Genomic DNA, 21952 nt, shown 5'->3' with positions numbered 1-21952 from the left:
ATTTGTGTCGAGTTGGCACACGCTTGTAATGCGACGAGAGGGAAAATCCGATGTAATTTTTAACCTGATTGCGCCACACAGTGCAGCTTGAACTACTGTTATGAAAACATGTTTTATATTCAAAGTGGGAGAGCCATGCTTCGGCACGAATGCACTGGCTCGACCGGAGAAATACCACGTTCTCACAGAAAACCGGCGTGAAACAGCGCTTGCCCTGTGTTTCGCCGAGTGAGTGAGTTAACCGGAGGCCCAATCCCCTACCCTATTTCCTTCCCTACCCTCAACCACTCCCTTCCCTACCCATCCCTACCCTCCCCTATTACCCTATTCGCTCTTAAAAGGGCGGCAACGCGCCTGCAGCTCTTCTGATGCTGCGAGTGTCCATGGGCGACGGAAGTTGCTTTCCATCAGGTGACCCGTTTGCTCGTTTGCCCCTTTATTTCATAAAAAAAAAGTTAGCATTCCCATCCTATACGCGACCGCCATGCCACTTTATGATTATTTTTGAATTTTTAACGTTGTCAACTCCATTGTGTTCTCATTCAAAATCTATATTACTGATTCGTCCAATAAACTGTGGCCGATTTTTTGTACAAGTAAAATAGAACATACTGATTGCAATAGTGCTCTAATACATCATACAAAAGTCCATCGGAAATCTGAAATTCCAATCATATCCGTTTGCCGGTTCTACAAAAAGTATGATGACGTGGCACGCTTAGTATTAGGTATTCTCAAATTGCCGAATTCTGTCAGTAGCGGTCATTGACCCCAGTCAAAAACTTTTCATATTTCATCTTTTTCTATACAAATTGCGATGGACAAAGAAGTGACAGATGTTTCTAGTCTAACTGTAATAATTCAATAAAGATTCTGACATAAGCCCCATACTTTATCTGTCAAACTTTTCATTACATTGTAGTTTAATCATCATTAGATGTGTATGAGTGCGGCAGTAAGGGCTAAATAAAGTATATATTATTTTCACTTTGAACTCATAAATAGTTGGAGATTATCATACCAGGAGTTACCAAGAGCTTTTTTTAGGGTTCAAATCTTTTCTTAAGTTAACACACAGTTTCAAATAGCTCGGACTAGATCAGAAAGGTCGATGCCCGCTGGTGCCACCTTAAATTATGTTCACTATAGTATAAATCTTTAAGAGTAACTATCCCATATTTTCCTACTATGTAGTTCTCAATAGTAGCGAAGTCAATAAACATTCACTATCAGGTTATTTATGCGGTTAACCGACTTTACTGCCGGATTACGTTTACTGCTGACACGGAATGGGTAATAGATAACTTAGGAATAAAGCCTAACATGAATACGGGCGTTTCTAACTCGTAACTATCTATACAGGTTGTAAAAAAACTAAGTGATAGTAATTTAGGGTGTGTATCGGTCCCCTATACATATGTTCACTGAGAAAGTAGCAGCGGTGAAGGAGTAAATTTTTTTGTCACTTTTGTATGGGAAACTAGTGATGCTGGAGCGCTTTCCACACCATACGAATCACAAAAAAAATTCTCTGTCAGCGCTGGTACTTTCACAGTTAGCTCTTTACAAGGAATATATACACACCCCAAATTAAGTATTATCCCTTATTTTTGTTACACTGTGAAACTGAAACTAAAAAGTAAAAACACATCTCATGTATCCTCTTTTCGACGCAGAATCGGCAATATAATGTATTTCTATTTTTAAACCGACTACCAATAAGGAGGAGGTTATATGTTCAGCTGTAGATATTTTTTTAATTTTTATTTATTTTGTATGTTAAAACGATTTTCAAAAATGTTCTATGCTATCTATGTTTTCGATTTCGACAGGAGTTCATCACTAGCGATTTCAATTAGCTAACGTCAAAGATATTTAAGCTCCTTTAAAAATAATTTTAAACTAGACAGTAGATAAGCATTACACACTATCGGTCTTACAAAAGATTAAACATCTGTTGAACAGTTGTTTTGAGACCATTTTGTACTGAATTTTTCTCTAATCAACTGTTCAACGGGTGTTGAAATCTTTTGTAGTAAGACCGTTAGTATTTTTAGATTACAGTGCATTGTTAATATTACTACAACTTACATTCACTTTTATATACTTAATTACTACATTAAAATAAATAAAAAAGGATTGAAAGAGGAGATGAAACTTAGATAAGCAGAAATAAAAAATCCTAGAAAATATTAAAATACTTAAAGGCTACTTAGATAAGAACGCACAAAGTTATCTGTGATAATTCCATAGTCCGGCTTAGTGCGGTCGAGAGAGTTGTCACTGGCAGATTCCCCCACCTCAGTCGCCATTTTGTATGTCCGCCATCTTGTTTTACTTTTAAGGCGTGACCGCACTAGGCGACACTACCCTGCAGTGGAGCGACACGACACGTCACGCTCAAATATTCTTTAGTAGATGACGCCCACAACTCCGTTGCGCCAAAATTCGATTATCGTACGAACCGTACATTTTATTCGGGATAAAAAGTATAGTCTGTCAAGAAAGTGAAGAAATTAAAAAGTGGCAACATCGTAGTATCATCCCTTTTTTCTTAGACACTACGATGTTGCCACTTTTTAATTTCTTTACTTTCTTGACAGGCTATGTCCTTCCCCGGGACTCAAAGTATCTCCACACTCAGCAAAATCAGTTCAGCCGTTTGGGCGTGAAGAGGAAACTACCAGACAGACAGAAAGACACACTTTCGCACTTATAATAATATTAGTTTGGATCTAAGACAATCGTATGAGCTAAACCGTACTTCGCGACAGCGGAGCTACGCGGCACAAAACGTCAGTCCCTATGGAACATGAAATGTCGCGTCGCTCCACTGCAGCGTTGTGTCGCCTAGTTCGGTGTCACCTTTAACGTCATGACGGCCCGACACGCTGTGTGAATTTTAATTATTTCTGTGTATTATTTTACGAGTTAAAATTTTGGCTTTGTAAAATAAGCTCATAATCTGCACGACTCTTTTTATAATTATACCAAGTTATAAAATATATTTAAAATGAATAAATAAATAAAAAATCCGCAAAATGAAACACACGGTGAACGTGCTGATAAATAATAATTGTGGCTGAGAATATTCTAGATATTGTCGGCTTTCAATTAGATAAAAACTGATCAAAAACGGCCTATCCGTTCGGATGCTATGATGCCATAATATGTCGAGTGCCGCCATCAGGCTTCAAATTTATCTTAGTTTTTAATAAAATTATCAATATTAACGCCTCCCACATCAAATCCATGGAAGCGTTCGTTAACCAAATTAAATTTGATTAATGTTTAATGAAGCTTAAGCGAGCTGTCAATCATATCACGTATTAGGCTTCAGTCTCGGAATCAGCGGGCGACGGGGCGGCAGCGGCAGCGGCGGCGGCGGCGGCGCGTGACTATGTACCATCGAAGATATTGATTCATAGGCAGTTGACTACGTCATTTGGACGGATTATGTCAATTCATTGTAAATCATGATCTGTCGGCTGGGTTTGACAAACCGCGACCAAATTACATAGGTCCGCCATCTGCCTATCCAGGCAGGCAGGCATCGACAGGCCTCGAAAGCCGCTCGCTGCGTGGCATACTAGACGGCATATAACTTTATATAGAACGCACCTTCGCCGCTCCCGCCCGCTGCCCGCTGATTTCGAGACTGAAGCCTTAAAGGGCTGTTCAACATGTGATGCCGGCAGTAATTAGTGCATAAATGTCTTAATATCTTAGGGTCGCCGCACACGAGCCAAACGCGACACGAATAAGAAATTAGTACACCTATAGTAAATTTAAGTTAGAAAAATATACAAGTTGTAACAAAACTATGTGATTTAGTGTCACTTTAGGGTGTGTATGTATCCCTTATCTATAGTTTACCGTGAAAGTAGCAACGCTTAAATAGCAAACTTTTTGTGATTTGTATGGGCAAATGCCTCCGCGTCATGAATTTTTCCATACAAATATGAAAAAAAAGCTCTGTCAGCGCTGCTAGTTTGACAGCGAACTCTAGGGTGCGTATTTGTTTCTTGTAGAGAGTTTACTGTGAAAGTAGCAGCGCTGAAAGACCAAAAAAATGTTTTCACTTTTGTATGGGGAAACTTATGAAGCTGGGGCGCTTGCCCATATAATTAAAGTGAAAAAAAAATTGGTCTCTCAACGCTGCTACTTTCACAGTGAACTCTTTACAAGGACGTGTTCCTTGCAAAGAGTTCACTTTACACACCCTAAAGTATTATCACTTAGTTTTGTTACATCCTGTATAATATTATGTATAGGGGACCTATAATACACTAGACATTATCACTTAGTTTTGTTACACCCTGTATATTCTGTGGCGACCACCGGCGTCAATTATGTGCGGAAAATAATTAAATGTATAAAATCTGGAAACATGCCCGTGGTACTGGTGGCGTTTTGTGGTTGTGGTTTATGGAAGGGTTGCGTTGACCCTTATAGGTTGAATTATAAAATATTAAAGGAGCTAATATCCATACTAAGTACAAGTACGGTACTAATATTATAAATGTGAAAGTGTGTCTGTCTGTTACATATTGAAGCCCAAACCGCCAAACCGATTTTATTGAAATTTGGTATGGAGATACTTTAGGTCTTGGTAAAGGACATAGGATACTTTTAATCTCGTAAAAATGTACGGTTCCCACGCGATAAACGAATTTTGGCACAACGGAGCTATATAATATTTGCTTTCTCTTTAACAGCTGCAAGTATTTTTATAATATACTTAGTAGGTTCTAAAGAAGAATAAACGATTTAGGTCACATCTCGGTCACGTCTTTAGGTCTAAAAATTAACTGACTTCCAAAAAGGAGGTTCTCAATTTGTCTGTCATATAATTATAATAATATACTATCATAATATAGAAAGAATATTATTTGTCCAAAGAAAATATAGAACACATTTTTCGCTAAATTCCTTTATATTTAGAGTTTTTAATAAGCCTTGAAATGTTTCATAACTGAAATCCTCCACTCTCATACGTTTAACACTTTGACATATTTCTATTTCGCTCTAAATTTTAAGCTGTGCGAAATATTTCTGGCAGAAAATATGAAAGTAAATAAGATTTCTTATAAACTGTAGGAAAAATTTCTGGAACATTTCTCGTACATCACACTAGAACAACCGTAAAATGTTCGCAGGCTAAGTAAAAGACCTTGTGGTAATTTTTCAAACCTGTAGCAACGGAACAAATAGAAATGTCTCAATTTATCAGCAACTCGATGTTGTCGCAGTATATCGCGTTGAAAACGTACATTTTTCTCGTGCTAAGGACCAATTTTATTCTTTACTAGTTGTCCCGGTGAACTTCGTATCACTTTAAAACCTTCCCTGGACTTCTACGAATATTTTAAGACTAAAATCAGCCCAATCTGTTCAGCCGTTTTCGAGTTTCAGCGCGACTAACACATTTGAAAATCCATTTTTATATATAAGAAGATTCTCATCCCATGATCGTTATACCAACATATCGGTTTATCAGTTCAAGTGTAAAGACAGAAAAGGTAACAGACGGTCTTTTCGCATGTAAAATATAGTACAGCCCCCGCAGACAAGTGGCAAAACGCTAACGCTAGCGCTAGCGCTACAAAATGTATGGATTTGACATTAGTATTCGCTAGCGAAGCCATTACTTATGTCAAATCGCATACATGCCCTGACAATAAACAACAAGTTTTGTTCGACGTTTGACAATTTGTCAATATTCTGATTTCGGATTTTGGTTGAATCTTACAAAACCATAAACTTAAACCATAAAGTTAATATTTCCGCTAGGTATATTAACTTTATGGTCTAAACACACTAGGCCGAAGTTACGCGGCGTAAATTCCGCATGATTCCACCTGCAATGTATTTTAAATTACCGATGGCACACTATTCCGTCGCGTTCCGTCCGTATATGATATAGGCGTAATCATGCGGAATTCACGCCGCGTAACTTCGGTTTGTGTGTTTAGACACTTTCTGTATGTGCTTGCAGCGCCCATTGCCCCGACTTTTGCGTGATTTTCCCTATTATTCAAGACTCAAGCAAAGACGAAGTGCTCTAGATAAGAAAAGCACATTTATCGATCGGAGAAAATTAATTATTCATGATTTAATGACTTCATATTTTGCCGTATCACACACTCGTCGACTTTAAGTACCTAACTTCGTAACTTTAACGGCATAGACTTAATATATACTGTCGTTTTAACGGTATTTTGCAATGTTAATTCATCATTATGATCGACAACAGTCATTATTGTCATCAGAATCAAGCTACACAAAAGTTGTTTTTTTTTTAACTTTTTTTTTAAATATTTTCTATGGAAGGACCGTACTAAAATAGGATATTGTATTTATGGAAATATTAAATTCATGCCATTCCTTTTTTAATAACAATCAGAATGACAACCTAAAGGCTAAACGTGAAACGCTTAAAATAAATCGTTCTACTTTAGGTTTTCGTTTGTTCATAGTTATTTTACATCGCATTTCTTGAGAATGAACCTTATGTGGTTGGCATAAGTCTCTACATACTGTAAGCGGGCACATTAAACATGTGTATATAAGGGACTAACATCGCTTTTTACACACCTAAGTACCGTTTCTACTCGGATAAAACCACTAAATCGGTCACCAATGGCTTATGGCTGGCGATAAAGTTAAAAAAAGATTTAATTCATTTTGAGGGTTCCGTACCCAAAGGGTAAAAATGGTAACCTATAATTTTTTAGACTTCCTTGCCTGACCATCTGCATGTCTGTCTGTCTCTAGGCTGTATCGCAAGAACCGCTACAGCTAGACTTCTAAAAATTTTACGCAGATTGTGTATTTTTGTTGCCGCTGTAACACAATTCACAAAATATTACGAAAAAAAATATTAAAGGGGTCCCATACAACAAACGTGAAATTTAGCCTTTTTCGCTCGATACCAATTATAGCAACAGGTAGGCACTAATTGTACACACATAATATGTGTACTTTAAAAAGTTTGTACTAAAATTCCCATCTCATATAAACAATCCTCAATAAAAAAAATATAATTTTGGGCTATTTTTTATCTATAACCGTACGGAACCCTTCCTGTGTGAGTTCGACTCGCACTTGGCCGATTTTTGTCCTCTTTCCGGTCAGCATTACATAGTAGTGGTTTTTCCAACAGAGTTAACGACGTCTTACGTCGTTATAATCTGGTGTGAGTTACAGCGACCGCAGACTTACAATTTCAAGTTGGCCAACTAAATCGTATAGTATACCAATAGCTATAGCGACTTTTGAGAGCTCGCACATTGCATCCAACTAAATTGTACATATAATTGGACACCAATCGTATCAGAACCGCGATTCCTTTCCGATTACCTACAATTAAAAAGTTGTCCAATTAAATTGTGAAACTATGCAAGTTGTACGATAGTCGGCCAACTTGAAATTGTATATCTGCGGGGACCAGACATGGGCTTCAAAGTTTGAGCAAACTTTGCACAAATAGGCAAGTGCCACACTTGGCGAATTTGCGTATTTGATCACATGTCTGGCGCCCGCCTAAGGCAAATAATTTGCTCTTATGTCCCAACAATATAGCTTAGTAGCTTACATTTCCAGTCCATGCTGTGAATTGGGTTGGCGTCGAATTATCCGGCCCTCGGTTATACGGATTTGCGATGGCAGTCCGGATAGACTGCCATCGGAAAATGACTGTATAATTTCTTGATAAACATTAATAATCGGTGCTATTTTAACAAACATAATATTATGTACGGTAAACATAAAATATACATCAAACGCACTTTTCTTCTAATATTCGATTATCCGGATATTCGTTATCCGAACGCTTCGAGAAAACAATTAGTCCAATAAATCAAGTTACTGTATATTAAATTTGTTTGTGAATAAGTCTCAAGGCGAGAAATACATTAAAGCCCCCAGTCGAATCAAATTAAATCAAAGAAACGAAAAATCAAATTAAAATCTATTGATATTAATTAACTACCCCTTCTAATCAAATAAAGTAACTCCAAATAACGTTTGAAAACGTTAAAAGCATTTAAGGTTTTTCCTCTTTACGTAGGTACACTTTATAATATGGCTGACGCTGTCTCTTACTCTATAGAGTAAGAGACAGCGTCAGCTAGACTTTGGTCATCCGTATACTTATTATATAACATTATATTATTATAAATGCGAAGGTGTGTCTGTCTGTCTGTTGCCTCTTCACGCCTAAACCACTGAACCACTTCTGCTGAAATTTGGTATGGAGATACTTTGGGTCCCGGAAAAGGACATAGGATACTTTTTATCCTGGAAAAATGTACGATTACTGCGCTTTAAACGAATTTTGGCGAAGTTGCGGGCTACATCTAGTTTTACCTATATATATAAAGGCTGAAAGTTTAATTGTTTATGACGTCTATAGAAGTAAGAAAGACAAGCACCTATGAAGTTTACTCTTTATCGGAGGTAAGGTAGACTTTCAGAACTGAATACCGCGACCAAAACTCTATAGTTGCTGGTCGTTATTATCTATATAGAGGTCATTTCAGCTTTTAAAAAATGATGAAAGTCTAGCTGTTGTTGGCTCTTGGGCCATCAGTTCAAATTGAATTTTGGAATACCAAGAATTGACTGCACGTGATAAGAGCTATTTTACTTTACACTTCCCACAAAAATGATTCTTATTTCGATGTTATAAAGCTCACGTTGAAGGTAAAATAGCTTGAACGATAAATGATTTACAGAAAGAGAACGTTTTGTATGAACGTTGCAATACGTTTGGGATCGTTCTAATTTTGCATAATGTGAAGCTATTTTGACTTTGTAATTCTAGCTTTTTGATGCAACTTTTCGTGTATTTGTTTAGTGGTAAGCATTTAAACTATTACGGTCTTACCGCAAAAGATTAAACATCTATTGAACAGTTGTTTTGCGACCATTTTGTACTGATTTTTTCTCTAATCAACTGTTCAACAGGTGTTTAAATCTTTTGTAGTTAGACCGTTAATATCTCGGGATGCAATAATATTCGTCATATACTTATTATGGTAGAGGTCACGCTTTCTCTACCACGATCATACAGGTCATTAGATTTTTCAAACTTTTTGACAGATTATTATAATATAGTACTAGAAGTAAGGATAATAAACGCTGGTGCCTTATACCGACAATCGAACTATTATATTATATTATATTCTATATAACACAAGTAAAACTGCGGAAAAAGATGGTTATCAAAGGTTGTTTTTTTTTTTTGGTCGGGAAATGCTATTACACATCCCCGGTTGCGTTGGTGAAGGACCACCGGGGTATGTGGGGCTTGCTACGGCCGAAGAGATGGTAAGTGGGTACACCACTAAAACCCGACCGTGTTCCTACTTCCGTGGCTTCCGTCCACCTGCTCACCCAAAGCAGACCCACACTGTTGGGGTTTCTTGTCCCCCTAGGCCGAACAGAGGCCCCACAGGGGGGCTTGCATAGGCCGGTCGTCTTCTTTGTGTCGCGATGCGCAGGAACACAACGCGCATCGCGGCTCGGGGACTCGGTGCAATGAGTTAATACCTCGATCGTGGGAATCACAGACACAATCGATTAATCAATTATTGTTATGCGGCAGCCGGGTTCCGCTTGGGGATTGATGGGTTAATTTATATGTAGATGTGTTATCATCGGTCAGTCAGTCAACTACTATTAAATTATAAAAAAAACTACCTTAAAGATTATAAACACGCAGAAAAACGACGCGAGCCCTCACAAATCTTGGCTTTTAGCTAGTAATAAGTTTACAATACACAAGTTTTTTGTGCAGACGGTAGGATAAATATAAAAAATATCGTAAATATACGAGTACTGAGTATGTCATCAAATGAGAACATATGAAGATGAAAATGGTTGCTTTCATTATGAAAAATTCTGAATGGAAGTCTTTCAAAGACATGCCAGACTTATGTATTGTAATGATGTTAAGTAAATATTTTTGCTTTCTTTTGTAATGAGCAACTTTAGTTAATGTTGCTCATAAGTCATACCGTAAATTATTGCGCTCTATCTAGAAGACGTAAGTGGATGAAGTAACTAATATTTTATAACATAAAGGCATTTTTTTTTCTCTCTTTTTTTCTTTTTAATTCAAATAAACCTTGTAACTTATATACTTCATTATCTGACTAGTAAATTTGGCTTTATATTATAGCATCCATATTTTTTAATTAAAAATTAGTACCTCCTGTCTTTAAACCTCTATTTGTATTTATGCATAAAAATACGAGTTTTTCAATTTTTTACTTGCCTACCTCATCCACTCACGTCCTCTTAATTGTTTGTTGCTATAGCCCGTTCACTTAACGTGGGAGAGCCATGCTTCGGCACGAATGGGCCGGCTCGACCGGAGAAATACCACGTTCTCACAGAAAACCGGCGTGAAGCAGCGCTTGCGCTGTTTTTCGCCGAGAGAGTCAGTTTAACGGAGGCCCAATCCCCTACCCTATTCCCTTCCCTACCCTTCCCTATTCCCTCTTAAAAGGCCGGCAACGCACCTGCAGCTCTTCTGATGCTGCGAGTGTCCATAGGCGATGGAAGTTGCTTTTCATCGGGTGACACGTTTGCTCGTTTGCCCCCTTTTTTCATTAAAAAAAATTGAACGTAGAAATTTGCCACTATCATTAATAGCTTCTTGTTTCTTTTATTGACACGTGATTAATTCATCAAGCCCCATACGGTCACCGGTCACGGGGACACAATAAAAATTCTTTTGTATCTCGTTTTTCCACGATCGAAAGGCTCTCTAGTTCTCTATTAATCGCTCTTTACTAATAAACTCCATAATTAAGCGATAATCAATTTCTAGTTCTACGTTCGCTGAATTTCTACGTTCGGCGAACGGGCTATAGTGCTATAAAAAACTAAAGCGCTAAAATATGCTATCTAAGAATTATTTTGAACACATAATAAGAGACTCCACAAAATTCGTTCGCAAGTAAAAATCCAATTCAAAGAAACACATTAATAAAGCCTAGCCACTCTTTGTTATTCGAACTCTATCGATACTTCTTATTCAGATGCCAGTAAAATTAGCTATTCTACCGGTGGTTACCTCCTACGTTTTCACCAATACGGTGCCAATCACGTAGCAGATGGCTCACGTAGGCTGGATCTAGAGGTATTCCAATTTCCAATACAACTATACCACCGGGTTATTTGTTTCGCTCGGGTGTTTTATTAAAATCTACCCACTTTTAAACGATATCGCCGACGATCTTTGTTTAGATGCAATGTTAGGTTCACTTCACATTACGACATGACCCAAAAGATATTTTGGCATGGCTTAAATGAAGACATGAGTGGATAAATGGAGGCTTTAGGACCGGGAAAATTATTTAAAAAAATGTAGATTCAATGTATATTGTATAGCTAGATTTTATATTAGCTAGATAATGAGGTAAGTTATAAGGTTTGTTTGAATTAATATAAGGGAAAAATTAGTTGTTGTTCCTATGTTGTAAAATGTTATGTCACTTACTTCATGTCTTTAAATTAGAACTAGCCCCGGCACCTTACGCTTTGACATTTGAACGACCACCGCAGATAACATACAAAACATTTGGTACTGTCAAAAACCAAATTAGTTAATTTGCTTATGGGTCGCCGATATAATTTAGCTTTAACTTTAGCATTAACATTATAATATTGTCAAGTCTGTAGCAATAAGGCCGCGTTTCCACCAGAGAAGTGTTGCGAGGAATGTGTTTTTGAGAATAGAATCACTTTATTGACGTGACCTCGCTCAGCGCAGCGATTCTATTGGATCTTAAAAACACATCTCTGGTGGAAACACAGCCTTCCTGTCAAGAACATTGGGCACGAAACAGTGAAATCCTGTGGGATTTTTCCGTCAGAAAGGGTGACAGCAGTATTCCTTGTGGACATGAATTGTTTCTTTAATGTTTTTCGACTTCGTAGTTCGTACATGCGAAAATAAATACCGCGGAAATCTTCATTTTTGCACCTATCAATAGTTTTCGTAGATACCTGTACAGTTCTCGTAGACAGCTGTACAGTTCTCGTAGACAGCTGTACTGTTCTCGTAGACAGCTGTACAGTGCTCGTAGACACCTGTACAGTTCTCGAAGACACCTGTACAGTTCTCGCAGACAGCTGTACATTTCTCGTAGATACCTGTACAGTTCTCGTAGACATCTGTACAGTTCTCGTAGGCACCTGTACAGTTCTCGTAGACACCTGTACAGTTCTCGTAGACAGCTGTACTGTTCTCGTAGACAGATGTACAGTTATCGTAGACACCTGCACAGTTCTCGTAGACACCTGTACAGTTCTTGTAGACACCTGTACAGTTCTCGTAGACACCTGTACAGTTCTCGTAGACAGCTGTACAGTTCTCGTAGACAGCTGTACTGTTCTCGTAGACAGCTGTACAGTGCTCGTAGACACCTGTACAGTTCTCGTAGACACCTGTACAGTTCTCGCAGACAGCTGTACATTTCTCGTAGATACCTGTACAGTTCTCGTAGACATCTGTACAGTTCTCGTAGGCACCTGTACAGTTCTCGTAGACACCTGTACAGTTCTCGTAGACAGCTGTACTGTTCTCGTAGACAGATGTACAGTTATCGTAGACACCTGCACAGTTCTCGTAGACACCTGTACAGTTCTTGTAGACACCTGTACAGTTCTCGTAGACACCTGTACAGTTCTCGTAGACAGCTGTACAGTTCTCGTAGACAGCTGTACTTGCATGTTGCTCATTAATTACGTAGAGTTACTTAAGTTGCCGTTCAAAAGTGGAAACTAAATTTCGAACATTATACATTAGTCATTACATAATTGAAACGCTCATAATATTTCTCGTACAATTTAAAACCGGCAATGTAACTCACACAAAATTTTAAAGTGAAAAGGTACGTTGAAGCCCGAAAACGACGCCAACGTTGGTTGCATTTTTAATATTCTCTTTGTAGTACATTTGTATATTAATATTATATGATGTACAAAGCTAAATTATGTTTCGTGTGCCTGCTCCGAAAATATTTCATGAAGGCTCGAAGACATTTTTAAAAATCGTATTCTATTTACTACAAAAGAATGAAAAAGATGCATTTTTATTACAATAATTTTAATATTGTTGTTTAAATCGACAATCGTTTAATATTGACTAGTTTATTCACCTAAGAAGAGATAATTGAAATCCAAATACACACATTATGTTGAATTCACTCTCAGCTGTTGAGTTGAGTGTTTTAAAAGAATAAATAATAATCGGCCAAGTGCGAGTTGGACTCGCGCATGAAGGGTTCCCTACCACTATAGAGCAAAAATAAGAAAAACACCAGTGTTTTTGTATGGGAGCCCCCTTAATTATTAATTTCATTTAAATTTTGTTGTAAATTATTTAAAAACAAATAAAACTGAGTAATTTGTGAAAATTTCAGGTGACTACCTGTTGTCATCATTAATAACGAACAAAAAATGATAAAAAAATCACGTTTGTTGTATGGGAGCCCCCTTTAAAATTTATTTTGTTTTCAGTATTTGTTGTTATAGCGGCAATAGAAATACATAATCTGTGAAAATTTCAATTCTCTGGCCATTACCGTTCTTGTGTTACATCCTGGAGACAGACGGACAGACATCAAAGTCTCAGTAATAGGGTCCCGTTTTTACCCTTTGGGTACGGAACCCTAAAAAGAACAATAATCCCGCGGTAAGACTCTAGGTTTTCATGGGATAAACAGACGGTTAAACTACGTGTTAACTGACTGAGATATTTAATTATCGATAATAACGATTAATTATTATCGAAGGTATCTTGAGCGCGTAACTGGGACACTTTCGGGTCACTTGACGGTATAATGAATTCATCGTTCAATAACTTGCTGGACTCATAATATTGTTTTAATTTTAACATAATATTGTTTGTAGTTTATTGTGTCTTTAATATTATTATTAAAAAGAAAGACTTGTTAGCTTTAAAAATTTTCAATTGAAAGCGGTTTTGTAATGGAGCTATATACAATTGTGTATCGCATAAATTAGAAAGTATGTGAAAGATCTATATTATAATATATAAATGTATATTGAATACGTCTACCAGAATCTGATAGCAAATTTTGACGGCAGATTTTCAAAAATTAAAAGGATTTAATATAAAAATTTATCCAATGATCAAGGGATCATTGAATAAATTTTTATATTTGCATGTTTCACAAATAGAATAAGCCGCTAAAAGGAAAAAAAAGGATCAAAATGTTTCATTCCATTACCCCCGCATTGCTAGAGTCAATTTAATTTCTCACTTTTTGCCATCAGATTCTGGTAGACCTATAGTTACGATATTGTGCATCTTGGTGTTATGCCCATTCATAAATTATTTGCCTTTATTATTTGAAATAATGATTGTATTTCTGTTTTCAGGTAATCTCCATAGACGTGAGTAACATTAGCTATGTCCACACTATGCGCTTTCGCCTTCAATTTTCGTCGTCTTCTTTCATTCAACTTTCATTTTGGCGCATTCAATAATTGAATACGTCAACGAACGCAACGCCAACATTGTCATTTTTGTTTTTTGGATACGGTCAGAGGGCATGCGTCACGGGCATGCCTCACGTTCGCTGTCGACTGCGCTATAACGCATGCCCTTGACGAACAGAAAAAGGCACAGTGTGAACAAATAGCTATGCGTATAATAATCAATGCGTTAAGTTACCGCTCCGATCAACGCGGCAAATGATCGCGACCGCCAAAAATGAAAATAAATTCCCACTGTTTGACATAAGCTATAAGTTTCATAATTGCTCCACGCCACTACAAAGCAGCAGCGTCATGTATCGCTAGACCGATGTCGGTAGAAAATTAAACCTATAGCCTATTTTATGAAGTTGCATTTTATTTGAATTTTTGTCGCAGTCGCTTGTGGCAAAGATCGGAAATATCGCCCCCACTCAGGTCCAGAGTAGCAAAATTCTATCTACAGTGTTTATTCAGTAGTTTTCTTTTATACTATCACTTACTTCCAGCTGTTTCATATCCACGCCTCCAAGTATATGATATAACGAGCTTTTGCCCGCGGCTTCGCTCGCATTAAGAAGTAGTATTATATACAAACTTTCATCCCCTATTTTAACCGCTTGGGGTTGAAATTTATCAAAAATCCTTTCTTAGCAGATGCCTACGTCATAACATCTACCTGCATGCAAAATTTCAACCCGATCTGTCCAGTGGTTTGGGCTGTGCGTTGATAGATCACCATGTCAGTTTATCACCTTTGAGTTTTATATATAAAGATACGAGAATAAATTCTTGTAGGTCTAAATTCAGTCTGCTGAAATTGCCACTTTTGTGTTACACCTGTGATAAACTTCAGTCTCAGGCTGTTAAGCGTTATGAGAGTGTTTAGTCTTTAAGCGTTTTACGCAGCATTCAACTTTTATGCATAATAAAACGTACATTCTTTTATTACTTATGTTTCTACATATTTCCCGTGATAAAGCCTTCAGATAAGGTGTACGTTAATAAAGTAAATAGTAGCCTATTTGTCACTAAAATAAAGTAGAATGACTAAAGACTGAGCTCACAAACCATACATAAAAGAATTCGGTTAAAACCCATATCCATGCGAAATAGAAAAGCGAAAGTATGTCTGTCTGTCTGTCTATCTGTCTATTACTTCTTCCATGCACGGGCTGCGCCCAAACCATTCAACCGATTTTAAAGAAAATTTTATAGATATACTTTAAGTGGTTAAAGGACAAAGGATTTTAATCCCGGAAAAATGTACAGTCCCCTCACTATAAATGGATTTTGACAAAGGACGTCCCGTCATCTAAATGCGAATAAAAACCCTGTTTCTGGCGGTTATAAAACATAAAGCAGTATTAATATTCCAAATCGGATACATTATGGGTGTTAAAGCCAATAAAAGTTTATCGCAAAGCCGACGCAAAACCAACAAAGGATGTTATAAAAAGTCAAAAGAGAATAAAAGCCAAATCGCTCTTTTGATGTATCTCGCCGCAACTCTTTTGAAGTGTAGCCAATTCTAAAAGGCAGTCGGATTTTATTAAAATAGAAGTAGAAGTGAAAACACCCATTCAAAACATGTACAACTAGTATTATGAAAAATAAGTAATCTTCTGTAGAATTTTTAGTTAAACCTACAAAAGTTGCTTTGGCTTGTTGATAAAAAAGTATGAATGAAATAATTGTCATATGGTTGTGAAATGTATATATTATATAAAAAAGTTGAAGTCGATTAAAAAAATGGATTTCCAGCCGATTATGCTGAAAGAGTCCCGGAAATAGAACATAGGATACTTTTGTCCGGTTCCCGCGCGACAAACGAGTTTTAGCGCAACAGGGTTGCGGGCGTCATCTAGTCTATACTATCTATACTAATATTATAAATGCGAAAGTATCTCTGTCTGTCTGTCTGTCTGTTTGTCTCGCTTTCACGCGAAAACTACCGAACCGATTGTAATAAAATTTTGTATACAGTTAGTCTACAGCCTGAGAAAGGACATAGGCTACTTTTTTACTGGAAAAAAGGGTTGTAAAGGGGTGAAAATTAGTAAATTTGTTCAAATTAAGTTAGTTCCAAAAATTCATAATAGATGGCGCCGTGCGTCTCTTACATCGCGGTGACGCTTGCCCAGACTTCTTTCTATAAGAGGTGGTATCATCTTATATGGACGCTGTTAAGCATTCGTGCACTAACCCACATAGAAATTACGTATTGAGTTATGAATGCAGTTATATTCTATAAATGATTTAGAACAAGACGGCATTCAAAGTTTATCAACAAAAAAAATTTTGGGCTAGGACACTAATGCTTAGCAGCGACCATATTTGAGATTTGATTTTTTTTCGATAGTTATCACTTTTTTTACGTTATTAAATAAATCAGTACTTTATCTATGCAGTGACGTAACCTTAAAAGTTAAACCTATCAATGATATAAATAGTTTATGGGTAAAGTTGTGTAATAATTATGGGCCTAAATAAGCTTTAAAATTTGGCATAAAATATAAAGTTTAATTTTAAAAAATGAAATATTATGTACACATTGCACAACTGTTTTGATTTAAGGGATACCAGGGTTTTTTTTTATAAAAGCTTTTGACACCAATTTTGTTGACATCGCGCGCTATAAACTGAAGTCCACGCGGACAAAGTTGCGGGCAACAGCTAGTTATGTATAAATCTATATATTAATACGTGATCCAAAAACTTTTGACGAAAAATGGGGCAACGTAGGTGAATGAAATTTTGCACAGTTATAGTTTATATGGTGAAGGAGTGCATCGAGCTAATATTATTTTTAAATTATGTTTTTATCATACATTTTTTTAACAAATAAAACATTACACACACTACAACACGCACTTTCAAGAAGATGACAGATTTTTGAGTGACAAACCTATACATACGAATTATACTCTTTTATTTATGGTTGAAATCTGTTGACAACGAGTTGACAAATTGAAAATGGATTATAGTTTTTTTATTATTTTTTTATTGAATCTTAGATACTATTAGACAATGCTTACACGGCCAGTCTGAGATCAGCTGAGACCCACAGACAAGAGTTGAAAAAAATATAATTATTATGATAAAGTCAATATTTTTTTACAAAATATAGGTAACTTAGTGTCGTAGAAACTAAGGTCGAATTTCGAACATTGGGCGATCTCTAGTCCATATTAAAACATAAGTACCTAAAGCAACATTTATTTACATCAATCACGTAAGAGTTGAATTGGCAATTGGATAACGTGAAGGCTTGTCTCCAGGGACCGCACTCACATGCAAATGTCCCCAAGGCTTATTATAAACGATGAAAGGATTCTTACACTTTTGTTCCGTAAACTCCTCGATTGAATGGTGAAATGTTTAGAGTGTATGACGTTGACTGATTGCCAAGTGACATGAAAATAAGATCCGAAAGTGTACAATTAGTATTTTGGAACTTCAGCAAGTAGGACCTACCTAATAATATGTTACCACAGTATACCCAAAAATAGAGGTCTTTGAGTATACCCCTGAACAAGGCTGGTATAAAGTCGTGGGTGCGTCAGGGATAACAAAAGTAAAGTAAAATTTATGCGTATTTTTTTTTTAATTTTCGAGCCATGTTAAAAAGTAAGTAAAAAAATACAGCAACATAATATATTAAACCAAACCCCATAAGGATTGTAATAAAATCATCACGTTTTGTATTTATAATTTATTTTATTACTCGACCGCGTGAGGGGTCCAGCCCAGGGGGATAAAAGTCGAGGATATGGACCCTTCTGTTTTATTATGTTACGATTAAATTAGAACTAATTAAAAGGGTCTGCTCCAAAAATTGTTATAAGGTTTGATGTTGTTATATCAAAAGTATATCTATTTATATAAAAGATTTTTTTCGGACTCTTTATCAAGAGTTAAAGCTTAAAACAATCCTTCCAAAACTAAAGAACGACTTGTTATACACTTGAACAATACTTCTAGTCATGGGCGTAGCCACACTGGGGCAAGCTGAGGTGCTTGCCCACCTTACAATCATAATGTCCGTACAGCTCGACAAGGCTTTAAATGAACGTGGCGAAAAAAGGGAAACTAACGCTGCCATCATACAAAAATGTCATTTTTCACAGTTCTCCTTTACCAGCAGCGCTCCCGCCGGTTTGCTGCCCCAACCTGAGTATAAGCCTGGCTACGCCCATGCTTCTAGTATTTCTCCAATGATAGATAATAGTCATGCAATAATATCAACGTTGTTAAATTTATAGATGGACGCTGTTTAAAGCATTCGTGTACTAATCCTCAAATGTCAGTTAGGACACTAATGCTTAACAGCGACCAGATTTCGACCAGAAATATTCATCTACGATTGGCCAACGTTCTCCACGTAAGCGTAAAAATGTCCGTGATAATAATATTATTTTATTAAAAAGATAAAACCGACTTCAAATTTTTACATAATAATTAGGAATCAAAATCCACTATCTCAAAAACTACTGAACTCATTTTGATTAAAATTGCAATGTTCTCTAAGTTGAACAATACCTAGTTCACCAAAAAAAGAATTACTCAAATCGGACTTATAGTTCCGGAGATATGCGAACACAAACATAAAAACATACATACACTTTTGAAATTTGGCACATTTGTTCAGACGCTGATATAGACTACTATAAGTACTTATACGAAAACTGGAAAATTCTGGAAATGTTAAATACGCACAGGTCGAATTGATAACCTTATTTTTTTAAGTCGGTTTGAAAATAATTGTCCTTTGTCCTTTTTGGGACTCATTTCGTCTGTACCCTCACACTTGAATCATTTAGATTTTAGACAAGTATATTGATATTTTGAGTCCGGGGATTGGACGTGTCAGTTCATATCACAGAAAATATTATACGCGATTTAATATTATATTGGTGCAAACAAAATTGCGAGCAAATCTTCTAATAATTCCTTATGGAGATTGCACATTGCTTGAAGTGTGATTGATGCGAAAACGAGTGGATATCAACATTAGATCGATCAACGTCTTGACTGAAACTTATTAATTTTTTTCTTCGTAGCAGCTTTCAGTCAAGCTGTAAGGGAAGTTTCTGTCAAACGTTTTTGTTGCCCTACGGTAAAATTATGGTTATTTCTAATTATTATTTTAACAGATTGTAAGTTAAGTTTGTTCTATATTGCGCCTATATGTATAGCTGAAGATTAACAATTCTGTAAGATTTATATTATACTAGCTGTCCCGGCAAACGTTTCTTTGCCATATAAAGTATTTCGCCCATATTATTTTAATGAGGTGACTAAATAAGTATGTCACCATGGCAACGTTCATCGCTATCCCGTCGCACAAACAATGGTTGCCGTCAGTCTCGAGTTGTAATAATTTACTATTATTTATGCAACAACTGCATTTATTAAGATAAAAAGTACCCAGTAGCCGATTCTCAGGCCCACTGAATATGCATATAAAATTTGGTTAAAATCAGTAAAGCCGTTTCAGAGGAGTACGCGGCCTAACATTGTGACACGAGAATTTTATATATAAGACTAGCTGTCCCGGTGAACTTCGTGTGACTTTAAAACCTTCCCTGGACATCTACGAATATTTTAAGACTAAAATTAGCCCAATCCGTTCAGCCGTTTTCGAGTTTTAGCGTTACTAACACAATTGAAAATCCATTTTTATATATAAAAGTGTTGTTTTTAGACTTTTTCAGGAAATTTAATTTTTTTTTTTAGAATTTTTCTCTCCGTAAGAACCATCCTCGTACTTCAAGGAATATTAAAAAAAAAGAATTAGCGAAATCGGTCCAACCGTTCTCGAGTTTTGCGCTTAGCAACACATTCAGCGACTCATTTTTATATTATAGATGAGGTACGCGGACATTACGAGGGGGCGGCGGTTTTCGTGTGTGAAAAGTGCGCTATCCATACTAATATTATAAATGCGAAAATGTGTCTATCTGTCTGTTACCTCACGCCCAAACTGCTGAACCGATTTTTCCGATATGGAAATACATTTATTATTAAGCCGAGCATTTATTTACCGGTACGGAAACGGATAATATTTGAGTCCCGTGAAAGGACATAGGATACTTTTCATACCGAAAAAATTTACGGTTCCCGCGCGATAAACGAATATTACCGCATCGGAGTGGCAGGCGTCAACTAGTTCCACCGACGGGAGCTGCCGTAATTGTAGGCGGTACAAGTATCGAGGTCAGTCAGTCGATGACATACCTGGGTGTAGTGCTCTGGATAGCCGGTGGACTTTTAAAGAGCACTTCCGCGGTTTAACGGTGAAAGTCTCCAAGGCCGCCGGCGCATTAGCGGGCCTTCTCCCGAACCTAGGGGGACCCAGTTTGAGATGTCGGCGCCTGTACATGGGAGTAATTCGCTCCATGTGCATGTACGGTGCGCCGATATGGGCCGAGCGACTGACAACCAAGACTAGGAGGATCCTAACTGGGTTGCAACGGACGATGGCAATACGGGCGATAAGGGGATACCGGACCATCTCCAAAAATGCCGCGTGTGTCCTTGCCGGCAGTATCCCGTGGGATATCGAAGCCGAATCATTGGCAGAAAAATTTTGGCTGTGCCAGGAGGAACGCGAAGAAGGACGGATCCCACCGCCAGACCAAATACGGCGATGGAGAAGAGCAGCACGGGACCGGGATTTAGACCTTTGGCTCGATCGTCTAAATGAGTCCCCAGTCAGCGTAGATCTGCTAGGAGCAATACGTCCCGCACTGAGGGAATGGGTGGACAGGGACAGCGGTGCATTGACGTACCGCCTCACACAGGTGCTGACCGGACATGGCTGCTTCGGTCAGTACCTGTGCGACATGGCCAGACGCGAGCAAAACACTGCTTGCCATCATTGTAATGACGACCGGGATACGGCGCAGCACACATTGCTCGTCTGTCCCGCTTGGAGCAGTCAAAGAGCGACCCTACAGGCCACTATTGGACCCAACATCACGCTGCCGGCCATCGTTCGTGCGATGCTGGACAGCCAACACTTTTGGAGGGCAGTCGAGACATTCGCGTATCGGTGATGTCGTCGAAGTAGGAGGCGGAGCGCAGGCGAGAGGCGAAGGCGCACGATCCTCGGAGAAGGCCGAGGCGGAGACCAAGGGCCATGGTCATGACGTCCCGCCTTAGCAGGGGAGCTCGGGGCGTCGGCATGGGGCTGCCGTCGCCCATGACATCGAGTCCCGGGTAGGCCACGATGCGCTAGGTGTTCCAGCGCATCGTCGCGGAGTGGTGTGGAATGTGGTGTTTCCACGAGTGGAGCCCAAAGAGGCAGAGGTGATGGGGCTGCGGTCGTATATCACGTGTTTCCCGTAGTCCCACCTTCAGGAGCAGGAACACCTTCAGGAGCAGGTTTTAGTGGGTAGTCCCGGGTGCGGATACTACGTCCGTCCCGGGG

At 37.9% G+C, this 21952-nt stretch overlaps 1 protein-coding gene across 1 annotated transcript; it reads left to right on the top strand.

Moving 5' to 3' along the window:
* Positions 1–20900: 20900 nt before the first annotated feature.
* Positions 20901–21578, top strand: LOC121737420. The gene has a single exon (XM_042129096.1). It carries the CDS (start codon positions 20901–20903, stop codon positions 21576–21578), a length of 678 nt encoding a protein of 225 aa, XP_041985030.1.
* Positions 21579–21952: the final 374 nt, after the last annotated feature.

Source organism: Aricia agestis, chromosome 20 (genome assembly GCF_905147365.1).
Source record: "Aricia agestis chromosome 20, ilAriAges1.1, whole genome shotgun sequence".
Classification (NCBI taxonomy): Eukaryota; Metazoa; Arthropoda; class Insecta; order Lepidoptera; family Lycaenidae; genus Aricia; species Aricia agestis.
Note: the sequence above shows the minus strand (reverse complement) of the source record. Positions and strands in the feature narration are given on the sequence as shown.